At 46.0% G+C, this 13,199-nt stretch overlaps 2 protein-coding genes across 2 annotated transcripts in view; one reads left to right on the top strand and one right to left on the bottom strand.

The window, feature by feature from the left end:
- sgpp2 (sphingosine-1-phosphate phosphatase 2) overlaps positions 1 to 4,533 on the top strand; it is a gene marked incomplete at its 5' end in the record, with an annotated part of 12,209 nt that extends 7,676 nt beyond the window's left edge. Inside the window, 2 exons of the mRNA XM_084147921.1 lie at positions 3,296 to 3,397; positions 3,930 to 4,533. Of these exons, the coding sequence (XP_084004047.1) occupies positions 3,296 to 3,397; positions 3,930 to 4,475 (648 nt within the window). The 3' untranslated portion in view covers positions 4,476 to 4,533. The remainder of the gene's footprint in view (positions 1 to 3,295; positions 3,398 to 3,929) is intronic.
- A 113-nt stretch (positions 4,534 to 4,646) lies between these two features.
- LOC311105833 (phenylalanine--tRNA ligase beta subunit-like) lies at positions 4,647 to 12,449 on the bottom strand. Its single transcript, XM_084148043.1, has 16 exons — positions 12,331 to 12,449; positions 11,786 to 11,841; positions 11,524 to 11,678; positions 11,310 to 11,382; positions 10,842 to 10,957; positions 10,202 to 10,352; positions 9,971 to 10,079; positions 9,713 to 9,845; positions 9,467 to 9,518; positions 9,264 to 9,325; positions 8,464 to 8,671; positions 8,273 to 8,353; positions 8,046 to 8,138; positions 7,682 to 7,799; positions 7,298 to 7,450; positions 4,647 to 5,844 (listed from the first exon to the last, which is right to left on the bottom strand). Exons 1-16 carry the CDS (start codon positions 12,398 to 12,400, stop codon positions 5,693 to 5,695), a joined length of 1,782 nt encoding a protein of 593 aa, XP_084004169.1. The 5' UTR covers positions 12,401 to 12,449; the 3' UTR covers positions 4,647 to 5,692.
- Between the last annotated feature and the right edge of the window lie 750 nt (positions 12,450 to 13,199).

The raw sequence follows: 13,199 nt of genomic DNA, 5'->3' as shown, positions 1-13,199 counted from the left end.
TAGGATGCCACCTTTCCAACAAGTCAGTTCGTCAAATTTCTGCCCTGCTAGAGCTGCCCTGGTCAACTGTAAGTACTGTTATTGTGAAGTGGAAATGTCTAGGAGCAACAACGGCTCAGCCGCGAAGTGGTAGGCCACACAAAGTCACAGAACGGGACTGCCGAGTGTTGAAGCACGTAGCCCGTAAAGATCGTCTGTCCTCAGTTGCAACACTCACTTCCGAGTTCCAAACTGCCTCTGGAAGCAAAGTCAGCACAAGAACTGTTCGTCGGGAGCTTCATGAAGTGGGTTTCCATGGCCGAGCAGCCACACACCAGCCTAAGATCACCATGCGCAATGCCAAGCGTCGGCTGGAGTGGTGTAATGCTCGCCTCCATTGGACTATGGAGCAGTGGAAACGCGTTCTCTGGAGTGATGAATCATGCTTCACCATCTGGCAGTCTGACGGACAAATCTGGGTTTGGCGGATGCCAGGAGAACGCTACTTCCCCAAATGCATATTGCCAACTGTAAAGCTTGGTGGAGGAGGAATAATGGTATGGGGCTGTTTTTCATGGTTCAGGCTAGGCCCCTTAGTTCCAGTGAAGGGAAATCTTAACGCTACAGCATACAATGACATTCTAGACGATTCTGTGCTTCCAACTTTGTGGCAACAGTTTGGGGAAGGACCTTTACTGTTTGTCGAGATCGGTGTGGAAGAACTTGTCTAGTCTGCACAGAGCCCTGACCTCAACCCCATCGAACACACCTTTGGGATGAATTGGAACGCCAACTGCGAGCCAGGCCTAATCGCCCAACATCAGTGCCCGACCTCACTAATGCTTTTGTAGCTAAATGCAAGCAAGTCCCCGCAGCAATGTTCCAACATCTAGTGGAAAGCCTTCCCAGAAGAGTGGAGGCTGTTATAGCAGCAAAGGGGGGACCAACACCATATTAATGCCCATGATTTTTGAATGAGATGTTCAACAAGCAAGTGTCCACATACATTTGGCCATGTAGTGTATATACTGAACAAAAATGTAAACGCAACATGCAGCAATTTCACTGAGTTACAGTTCATACAAGGAAATCAGTCAATTGAAAGAAATTCATTAGGCCCTAATCTATGGATTTCACATGACTGGGCAGGGGTGCAGCCATGGGTGGGCCTAGCCTGCCACCCCTTTGGCAGCCAGGCCCAGCCACTGTGGAGCCAGGCCCAGCCAATCAGAATGAGTTTTTCCCTACAAAAGGTTTTCATTACAGACAGAAATACTCCTCAGCACCCCACCCCTCTTCAGACGATCCTGCAGGTGAAGAAGCCAGATGTGGAGGTCCTGGGCTGGCGTGGTTACACGTGGTCTGCGGTTGTGAGGCCGGTTGGACGTACTGCCAAATTCTCTAAAACAACATTGGAGGCGGCTTATGGTAGAGAAAGGAACATTCAATTATCTGGCAACAGCTCTGATGGACAATCTTGCAGTCAGCCTGCAAATTGCACGCTCCCTCAAAACTTGAGACATCTGTTACATTTTGTTGTGTGACAAAACTGCACATTTTAAAGTGGCCTTTTATTGTCCACAGCACAAGGTGCACCTGTGTAATGATCATGCTGTTTAATCAGCTTCTTGATATGCCACATTTGTCAGGTGGATGGATTATCTTGGCAAAGGAGAAATGCTCATTAACAGGGAAATAAACAAATTAAATTTGTGCACAAAATTTGAGAGAAATACGCTTTTTGTGCGTATGGAAAATTTCTGGGATCTTTTATTTCAGCTCATGAAACATGGGACAAACACTTTACATATTGCATTTATATTTTTGTTCAGTGTAGTTTGCCGGACTCTGTACAGCCTTGTCCGAAAACAACCACTTGCCTCCAGACCTTCAGTGTATGCAGACTTGAAGGACCTGAAATAGGTGGAAGCATCTCTGTTGAGGGGGCTTATCTCTCCTGAGTCCTGACCCTGACTCCTGACTGCCCCTCCTGGACAATGTGCTGGGAGGGGCGGAGTGGCCAGTCACCATCAGTCACCATCAGACACACCCACACAGCTGCTGTTTGTTCCTCTGATAGACTACATAGAGTAAATGACTGTCAATCTCTCTCTCTCGCTCTCTCTCTCACACAGACACACACACACAGAACAATCAATCAATCAGCTACTCAAACAACACCAGCCTCAGATACAGTGGTAGTGTGCTGCAGTGGTGACATTGTTTCTGAGAGAGCATGCATAGCTACGCATGTGGTGACTTAGTTTCTGTTTCTGAGAGGGCACATAGCTATAGATGTTTAGTGGTCTGGTGCAGTGGTCTGAATGGCCTGAGGCGATCTCGTAGGTTCTGAGGGGTGAAAGGTCAGGACAGTCAATCACAGTGGCCCCTCCATCCCAGCATGCTTTGTGTCCATTCAGAGTCCTCTCTTCAGTAACTTCTTCTGAAAGTCCTCCCAGCTGCAAGGGAAAGGAACAGACATAGGAAAGAGAGAGAGAAGCAGGAAGGGAGGGAGGGAGAGAGGGAGAGAGGGGGAAAATGAGAAAAGGAGGTCAATGAATACACATGACATGGGCTCTCTTCACAAATGGAGGGAAACAAAAACACAAACAGGTAAATTATAGAAAGGAGGGAGCGGGAAGGAAGGGGAGATGGAGAGAGACAGTTGAGTAAAACGAGAGGATGACTTTAAGGAAGTCTATATGTCAGTGGCAGAATAGATGGATGACAGAAGATGTAGTTGTCTCAGGGGGATTGACTAATGGAGGACTTGATCAACAGGAGGAAAAGGCTAGACAAAGAGGAAAAGAGAGAAGGAGAGAAAGAAGTGGAAGATAAGGGCCCTGCCCAGAAACAACCCCTACCCCTAGAGCCGTGTGTAGATCTGGAGGATTGGAAAGGTGTATAAGGAATACATCCATTTCCCTCCGATTGGCTAGGTGGATTTAGCACGTTCCGATACTCTCTGTACTGAAAAATGTTGGGAATTTCTTGGTTCCACCTTCATAGTCTGACAGACTCAAGCTGATGAGGTTTTCAGATCGTATCCATCCTTTATCAGAGTATCAGAGAATGTCTCTTATCAGATAGTTGTGTATTTTGTAGTAGTGTGTGTGTTTATGTGTGTGCACATGTGTACCCACGTCTGAGTCAGTGGAGGCTGCTGAGGGGAGGACGCCTCATAATAATGGTTGGAATGGAGAGAATGGAATGGCATCAGACACATAGAAACCATGTGTTTGATACCATTCCACTCCAGCCATTACCACGAGCCCGTCCTCCTGTGGTCTGAGTGTGATTTGTGTGTACCTCTATTTTCTGTCCACAGTTCCAGTTTGAAGTGGGTCTGCTTGTGGCGGTGGTGCTGTCTGTGTTGGTGTGTCTGAGTCGTCTGTACACAGGCATGCATTCTGCTCTGGTGAGTCTCTTCCGATGCTCTGCCCCGACAGTACTGTATAAAACATTCAGACCCAATGCAGGATTTATTATTCATACTGTATGTCTGGCTGGCACTCTTAGCTAGGGGGACCTGCCTTTCACTTTGACACTCATCATGTCATTACATTAGAATAAGTAGTTCATTATGACCTGTAAAGGGTTTTTGGAGTAAAGAGGAGATAAGGGAGGTTCCAGAGTAACACTCTGACCAGAGGAGGCTGGTGGGAGGAGCTATAGGAGGACGGGCTCATTGTAATGGCTGGAAAGGAATAAATGGAACGGTATCAAACATATGGAAACCACATGTATGACTCTGTTCCATTAATTCCATTCCAGCCATTACAATGAGCCGGTCCTCCTATAGCTCCTCCCACCAGCCTCCTCTGACTCAGACTAGCACTTCATCACCATAAAGACTACTCACCTTTCAAACTACTATGAATATATCTGTCTAAGCAGTTACAAAAATGTATAACATACATGTATATACTCACCCGCCCTGCTGGTTTCAGGATGTGATCTGTGGTGCTCTAATCTCAGCCACATTGTTGTTGGTCACCTATCCATACTGGGAAACCTTCGACCGGCTCCAGCTCACCTCCCCACTCTCTCCCATCGGGGCATTGGTACTGGCCCTCTTCCTGAGCTACACCTACCCTGAGCTGGACCATTACACCACCACGCGGGGGGACACCACCACTATCCTGGGGGTGGGTGCAGGCTGTTCTGTGGGTTACTGGGTAAATGAGAGGCTGGGGGAGACGTTTGAGCCCCAGGGGGTGCTACCCATACCCCTGCCAGCACTGACACTGGGTGGCTTAGCCCTGGGCAGCGCCCGCTTTGTGGTGGGTGTCGTGGCGTTGGTGGCGACTCGACAGATGATGAAGACAGCCAGTCTGTGGGTGCTGTGCTCCTGGTATGGAGTGTCAGTCAAAGACAGAGACGCCAGGCGAAGGAAGGAGATCGAGGTGCCGTATAAATTCACCACCTATATATCCATAGGCCTGGTCCACTCTATTCTGGTCAATAGACTGTTCATAGGACTGGGACTGCTATGACCCAATGCTTTTATGAACTGTTACTATATATATATATATATATAAACATGGTAGGATCCTGTCATCATTCAAGTGTTCTCTGGAATTTAAATGTTTTATACATCTGACATTGATTCTATATTTTTCACACATTATCGTGTAACTTTGTAAGACTGAAGACAAATTAAAAGATTCTAAATTACACCGATTTTATTTTCAACATGTTACTTGCATTATTTGTTATTTCTGACTGTTTTATCCCTTTACTTTTGTAAGTCCTTGATTATTTTTTATTTTTTTTTAGTCATTTAGCAGACGCTCTTATCCAGAGCGACTTACAGGAGCAATTAGGGTTAAGTGCCTTGCTTAAGGGCACAGACACATTTTTCACCTAGTCGGCTCGGGGATTAGAACCAGCGACCTTTCGGTTACTGGCACAACACTCTTACCCACTAAGCTACCTGCCGCCCATATCTCCTTCTTCTTTTCTCACTATCACACACATCACATTGAAACATACCTAAGCAACACCTGCATAGTTACAGTACTGTATCGTATGTCAGAGTTCATGTCCTGTTGTATCTTTCATCAAGTAGATGACGCTCCGCCCAGGAGCATTAACCCACCTAACAAGACCATACCAGTCAGACACACCACAATGAAACCTGTTGAACCACAGCTTCGTGGCTTCCTGTTATTTAATACTCATACAGTGCATAAGGCCTATATACTGTATGACAAACCTTTAAAATGTAAATGACTGGAATCAATACTATTGCTTAGAGCAATGTCTTTAAATGGTACAGTACAGTATATGGGTTAAAGCTCATGTGAAGCAGGACTGAGAATAATTCAGAAACACAGGACTGAGTCAGGCTGACATCTTATATTAACATTAATTACCATGGAGATAAAAATACAGCCACATACTTTGTATCTACCAGCCTACAGTTTCTATGGTTACTTCATACACAGTTGTACATTTGTCCAACAGAAATACCACGCATTATATAAACTGAACAATTCATTTGGGGCCGAATCCTAACTTTCGCACTCATATCTCAAGTTTTCAATGTGATGTCCATGGGAGATTTGCGTGAAAATGTGAGTTCCGCTGGGGCAGGTTGGGCCGTACTCTGCTGGAGCTGGGAAAGCCTGTGTTGAGATGGACTGAGCATGAGTAGATGAACCTGTGTTGGTTGATGAGTTTGGTGGTGTTACAGGTTCGGCGTGTGACATCACAGGAAGGGCTCGATGTCGATGTCCAGGGCGGAGCATGGCATGGTGAGCTCAAAGCGGTTGATGACATCAGGGTGAAGGACCCCGAGGCGTCCTATGCTCTTCCCTCGCGCAAAGATCTCAGCACAGCGACCAGGGAAGAAGGTGGAATCTGAAAGAAAAGAGGGGAAACAGAAGAGGGGGATGGTAAGGAAGGAGAGGTGAAGAGGTTTCTCACAGTGGTCCAGTTAAAATAAGCATTATCATAAGTGTAGTCTCTGAATAAATGATTCTGCACAGACGAGAGACCCAAGATCAATACATAATGAGACAGAACTATTCTCAGATGTGAGAGACAACTCACTGATTAAGTTTTTTAAAACACTGACTGCTAGAGGCTGTTCAAGGAGGAGACCATCTAGGCTCAGGGTTGCCATGACTCCAGTTCCACAGACATGCTACGTTCCGTTCCTATGCTGTTCTGTTCTCTTCCATGGTGATTCACTTCTTCCCACGCAGCTTTGCTCCTTAAAGCTAATGTACTCCTGAGCCCACCGTTCAGATGCTTACTCATAACTAGCATCAGAAAGCTCTCTACATGATCTGTGTGTTATCCAAAGCAGGACAGCACCATGACAACCCATCTTTATAAATGGTACACTAATAGCTAAGTGCCAGACAGCCAGCCTGACAAGTGACAACCAATTCCACACACCCTGAATACCCTCTCAGATTCATTCTCACTGAGCCAGGGTCAACACTAGCCAGACAGTCAGGAGGGTACAGTCTTTAACAGTGAAGGGGAAGGGCTGAATTTGTCACAGTTGTTAAGTGAAACGTGGGCATCTGCGCTTTAAGAGGCTCTCCTTCCCCTAACCACTCAGCCCCGAGTGAGTGAGTGAGTCTCTCTCTCTCCCCCCCCCCCCCCCCCCCAACAGGCCGGCATCACTCACATGCAGTCTGCCTCCCACTGCTGACTACACGCTCTCTTACCCGCCATCTCCCTCTTTCTTTCTTTCTAACTTCACCTTCCACACCCCTGCTCTCCCTCTTCACCCCCCTCTTTCTGTGGTACTTGAGCCGATCGATTTCCCCAATGTCTGATTGTGTCAGGAGAGCCACACACATCCTGTGGTGAGAGGAGTGGGAGGGGTTAGAGCTACTGGAGCCCTGCAGAACCCACAGCTCATAAAAACACTGATTTGTGGAACAGGCTTCATTAGTGCAATGGGAAAACATTCACTTCGCTAGAGTCGACAAAATACCCCCTATAATCACAATATTTCATTCCGGCTCTGGAAATACAGCCACAACTGTACTGTATGTTGAGGATAGGCGTGAACTGATATGGGACTTTCTAGGTGGCATTCTACTGCAATTCAGAAGACTATTGTAGTGTGAGACAGTCCTGTCATCCCAGTATGGGACCATCTCAGTAGTCTAAACGACTATTTTTAGACTACTGAGATGGCCCAAGTCCCACACTGGGATGACAGGACTGTCTCACACTACAATAGTCTTTTGAATTACAGTAGAAAACCTATCCAGAGCTTTCACCAATCAGTTGCCATTGAAGGAAACGGAGTCCAATTTAAATGACTGAGATGGTTCCCTGGTTGTCTTACCGTCGGCAGCCTGGATGTGGTAGCCCTTGCCCTGGCCTGGTTTGACCTCCAGCAGCTGCATGACCCGGTCCATCAGGCCGTGGATCACCTCGAACCCAGGACTCTTGTTGTAGTAGACGGCACACAGACGACGGTTATTCCTGGCCCCCACGTCTGACAGAGGGAGAGTAGAGGAGAGGACAACGTGGCCGTTAGGATATACTGTAGGATGTCTTTAAAAACTGAAAAAGACAGTGTGTGTATTCTTGAGTATGAGGGAATCAGTATGTAAATGAATGTTTGTCCTAATAAAGAAATTAGAAAGGCAGGCATACAATGACATTATTTCTACACATATCCATGAATACCCTCTATTATGAATACTTGGGTCACACCCACACACACCTTTGGTTTCATCCTTGAGCACCACGTCTGAGATCTCAAACAGCCTGAGAGGCAGAGGCATCTTCCTGTTGGCAGCCACAGTCTTCAGCAGGCCTGAGAGCAGGGTGGTGCGCGCCACCTGGTGGAGAAGACGAGCGCCGCCGTTAACGCCACCACCAGCCTCTGACACACCCACCAAGTCACACAGCACCCTCTTATGTAGAAAACCCCTCACATCAACAGGGGGTGACAGAATCCATTCAACTGTTTTACTTGATAATTGGTGTAGTGTATACCAATCGTAAGAGATCATTCAGAGACCAAAGGGGGACCGTTTATAATGTTATCATTGAGACATGATTAATCTAAGGTAATGGTGGTTCACCTGGAACTCCGCTGTCTTGGGGTTGGAGATGTGACATGCTCTGGTCTCCGAGATGTTCTTCAACAGCTTGTCAGCTATGTCCTCCTGAGAACACTGCACAGGAAGACAGATAGAACACATGAAAATGTGTGTGTGTGTATTTATTTAGATCCCCATTAGCTTTTGCAGCAGCTACTCTTCCTGGGGTCCACAAAGGGAGAGAGAGTGAGTGTGTGTGAGGTCATTACCAGGGCGAAGGTGAGGGCCTCCGTGAATCCAGCAGCAGCCAGGTCCTGTCTCAGCAGCTCTGACAGCTTATTCAGTGGGAGCTAAAAACACAACAGTCACAGATCTCACCACTTAATACCACCCAACCAGCAGCGCCCGGCAACAACCAATCAACTTCGTTAATGAATAACCTGCTGAAGAATCTATTCACCTGATTGGCTACGGTATAGGTGCGCGGCGTGGTGCGGGGAATATTGTTGAAACCGTACGCCATGGCGGCATCCTCCATGATGTCACAGGCGTGGATGACGTCAGAGCGCGTGGGCGGGATCTCCACCTCGATCTGTTCGCCGTCGCTCATGACCTCTGAGAGCAAGCACATCTTGGTCAATAGCTGGGCGATGTGCTCAGTCGACTCACTGGAGACAAACAAACCATAACAACCATTAAACAGCAGCAGGTAGCCTAGCGGATAAGAACGTTGGGTCAGTAACTGAAAGGTTGCTGGTTCGAATCCCCGAGCCGACTAGGTTAAAACATTTTTGTCATTGAGCAAGGCACTTAACCCTAATCGCTCATGTAAGTCTCTCTGGATAAGAGCATCTGCTAAATATATCAATGTAAATGTAAACCATTTATAAGCATCTGCAGGCATGTTGGAAGCATTCTACTTAGCATTTGGAGCAGGGGTCTCCAACCCTGTTTCTGGACAGCTACCCTCCTGTAGGTTTTAACTCTAACCCTGTTTCTGGACAGCTACCCTCCTGTAGGTTTTAACTCCAACCCTGTTCCTGGACAGCTACCCTCCTGTAGGTTTTAACTCTAACCCTGTTCCTGGAAAGCTACCCTCCTGTAGGTTTTCACTCCAACCCCAGTTGTAATTAACTTGATTCAGCTTATCAACCAGCTAATTATTTAATCATATGTGCTAGATTAGGGTTGGAGTGAAAACCTACAGGATGGTTGCTCTACACGAACAGGGTTGGATATTATTTGAAGCCACTTAGTTACCTGATGCCAACTTTGCGGTTGATGAAGTCTGCTGACAGAGTCTCCTTCCTGTAAGCCAGCTCCTGAGGTCACATGGTATAGCAGGACGGTAGAGGGTTACGAATAGCATGTGGTAGTCTGAATGTACATATTGACCAGTGGGTTCTAATATATTTTCACACAATAGGATACAGACTACAGAGTGATGGTAGGGGATACAGTACCGGGTACTGGCAGGTCCTGCCGTCTGGGTACACCACCTCAGCCTCCTCTACCCTGAGAGAGATAATGTGAGATAGATCAAGATGAGTCTTTTAAAGTGGGGCCGGGCAAAGGAACTTCTTACGACTATAACTTTGACAGATTTCCAATAATTCATGGTCTTATTTTACACTAAAAAAACATTAGGTTCAGCTATTAGTTACTTCATTTCAGTGATAGAAATCTAAACAGCTGTTGCCTGGACTCACGTGAAAGGCTCTTCACAATACTCGCAGAACATCGTCACCATCATGTCCAACACGATTTTTGCCTTGGTAAGATCAGTGGCTGTGCACTCGATAAAAACATTCTTTGTATTCAAGGAGATTTTGGAATGGTCCCCTGAAAAACAACAGAGGGGGGACTGTTAGAACAGTATCTACAGCATACGATGGGTTAATCAATATTGGAAGTCCACTAGGTTAATAGTTTTGGCTTATAACCTGTGTATATGTGTGTGTCCTCACCATTGATGATTGGAGGCATAGACAAGACAATGCCGTTGCTGTCATAGATGACAGGATATAAAGGCTCGTCTTCAATGATGTGCAGATAGTGTCGCAAGTGGCTGTCTGTCTGAGAGGGAGAAATACAAACAAATTGAAACATTGGACGACAGAAATAAAAGATCTCTAGCCATAGCCAATCACAACTCATCTTACAGAGGCTCATGATCTCTGTAGCCAATCCCTGCTCACCTTGTAGAGGCTCATGAGTTCCTGTGCGGTGTACTCCTTTGCCTGATTGAGAGGTTTGAAGCGGATGTCACCAGGTGGCTTGGCTGTGTAGGTGAAGGGGCCTGAAATGGTGTCCAGGTCATGGGTGCCGATGGCAACCAGAGTCCTTTTCCTACAGAGCACACATTACAGTCAACTCACACACATTGTCACAACATCCACTGAGACAACACATCTCAGAGACTCCCAGAGAAGAATAGACTGAAAGCCATCTCGGAGGTATGAGGCACGGTATTGAAAAAGGTCTCTGACCAAAACATTGACAATAAATATGCAGAGGTAAAATCGTGTGTGTAAGTAAACCTTGTCCGAGCCAGAATGGCCCATATGGCCAGGAGCCTATCTCCTGTTTCTGTAGCGTAAGACAGCTTGATGTACATGTACACTCCCTGGACAGGACGCTACACTGTCGCAGGGCCTTACCCCAATCCAAGCATAGATGCATCAGAGTCTTTGGTATGACTCAAACGGGGACAGAACCCCCAACCATCCAATCTCAGGGCAGACACTAACCTCAAGGCCACTGAGTTGGTTAAACCTGTGTGTGTGAGTTCTATATATTTTTCTATGAAGGTAGAGATGTGATAGGTGTCTGACTAACCTACAGACGTTCTGATGGAGTTTCTCCTGTAGTTCGATAAAGCTGTCGTAGCGTTCCTGTGTGAAGGTGATGTTCCTCAGGACTGCAGCCACAGCGTGGGGTCGCACAGCAGCCGTCTGCGACAGGCACACAGGGGCACCCAAAGTCGGTCAGGATTCTCTCATTCATCTCTAAAAAAATATCTTACTTCCAACAATTGACCCAAAGCCTCCTTTGCACAGACTCTACAAATGTAGAGGCATTCATCAATAGTTCAATATCTTAATTCATCATCTTGTCACAAAGGACTGCTGAGGTGATTCATTCATGACAAGATGTATGAACCAACCCTACACTCTGCCCAGAACCTTAAACTGAAAGTCCAGTCAATGTTTTCCACCCCCCTCCTCTGTGATGACCAAATGAACAAACCCTACACCCCAAACCCAGGTCATTAAACAGATATTCTGGTCCGTGTTTTCCACCCACCTCCTCTGTGATGACCAGCCTCTGAGGCGTTCTGCTGGCTGGACTCACACGCCTGTAGCGAGGGGCTTCCATCCTGGAGCGCAGACACACATGGACATGTCAATACACAGCTGAAGACACAACACGCACGATAAAGCAGCACAAGCTGAAGTACTTTGGCAATGTAAGAGTCATGTTTAAGCACACAATTCTCCATATAGATGTGTTTACATACTTCTGCTTGAAGACCTGCAGGCCCCTGACCAGTCCTTCCAGACACAGCAGGTCATAGCGGTTAGCTGGGACATCAATCTTATACAGAATCACATCAGACGCCCCCTCTGCCTTGGTGTTTCCCTGCTCACGACTGATGATGTCCTTCTCGGAGGTCTGAAGGACAGGGTTAGAGGGAGGATAGTTTGCCAGAAAACCCTAAATTGGTTATCACACAAACAAGTGGATATGGTTGAGGTTCATCCTCACAGTCTTCTACTCACAATCTCATCGAGCTCCAGCCCAAACTCAAAACACAACTCATCAAATTCTTCATCAGCTGAAATCAAGGGGAAAGAGAATAACATTTTAATATGTTGGAATAATTCGTTTATTATGGTCCCACCTCCATTCTTCATCTAATCAGATTTTACTAGTTAAATGGACGTAGCTATGTGGTGCTCAGTAGTAGGCTAGGATAGGTCTGGACAGGGAAATGATGCAATCGTCGTGAAATAACAAGCATCATCAGTTCTGTCAACACTATCAAATCATGTTTTCAATCACTATTCAGTAGAAACAGAGTAGATGCCGTTGTGTATGTAAAATATGTGATATGTTGTTAAACAACCCACAAAAAAAGCGTGATATGCTGTTATTGCCACGGCATCAGCCACTGTTAGCTAAAGCTAAGTAGCCACAGCAGCTAGGTAGCTATCTCGCTATATCTAGGTACCTTCTGTCTGAAAACACAACGCAGAAACAGACTAGTTTAATTGTACAATTGACTGAATATCTATTACTTAAAAAGGTAAGTAACATTTCTTACTGTATGTTCTGCCCAAGGCATGGAACAGAAGATCCCTTTTGACACTGACAGTCGGCATGTTGACCACCATTAACCGCTAGCTACTATTCTTTCCTCTGGCGTGTTGCCAACTCCTCAGTAAGGAAAGTAGCTATTGGCTGTCCTAAAAGTCGCTAAATGACGTCATTACCTAATATGCATAATTGCCATGTGCATGTAATTGTGATGGACGCTGTAGGAGAGAGGAATAACGTCGTGGGAGAGACAAAAAGTGAGTAAAAAACACCCTAAATATGTTTAGAACTACAAGGCTTTCATTTTTAACCATAACATTTAAACATTTTTTTTGTATACAATCTACATTAACAATCTAAATGGACCAAAAATAGACAATAGAAAAAACTGTCAATGGCAATGTGAGAAAATTATGGTAACTAGTCTAGCCCTAATTCAGGTTAATTGTTTGTTTTTTTCCCAGACCCCCCTCCACACACACACACACACACACACACACAGAAAGAGGGGCGGCAGGTAGCTTAGTGGGTAAGAGCGTTGTGCCAGTAACCGAAAGGTCGCTGGTTCTAATCCCCGAGCCGACTAGGTGAAAAATCTGTCGATGTGCCCTTGAGCAAGGCACTTAACCCTAATTGCTCCTGTAAGTCGCTCTGGATAAGAGCGTCTGCTAAATGACTAAAATGTAAATGTAAATGTAAATGTAAAGAGTGGGCCATGGTCATTTTGGTCAAGGCTCTCTATGGCAGGTTCAGCAACTGAGGGAGCTGACTTAAATGAGTAAGCAGCTGATGTGCCAAAAAGCTGCAAAACATTATCAGGCAACTGGTGCTCATAGCAAGCCTCACCAGACAGCTTCAGTCCATATCGAATGTACA

Source organism: Coregonus lavaretus (genome assembly GCF_964263955.1).
Source record: "Coregonus lavaretus genome assembly, chromosome: 30".
NCBI lineage: Eukaryota > Metazoa > Chordata > Actinopteri > Salmoniformes > Salmonidae > Coregonus > Coregonus lavaretus.
The sequence above is the reverse complement of the archived record's forward strand: the minus strand, read 5'-3'. Positions and strand labels throughout refer to the sequence as shown.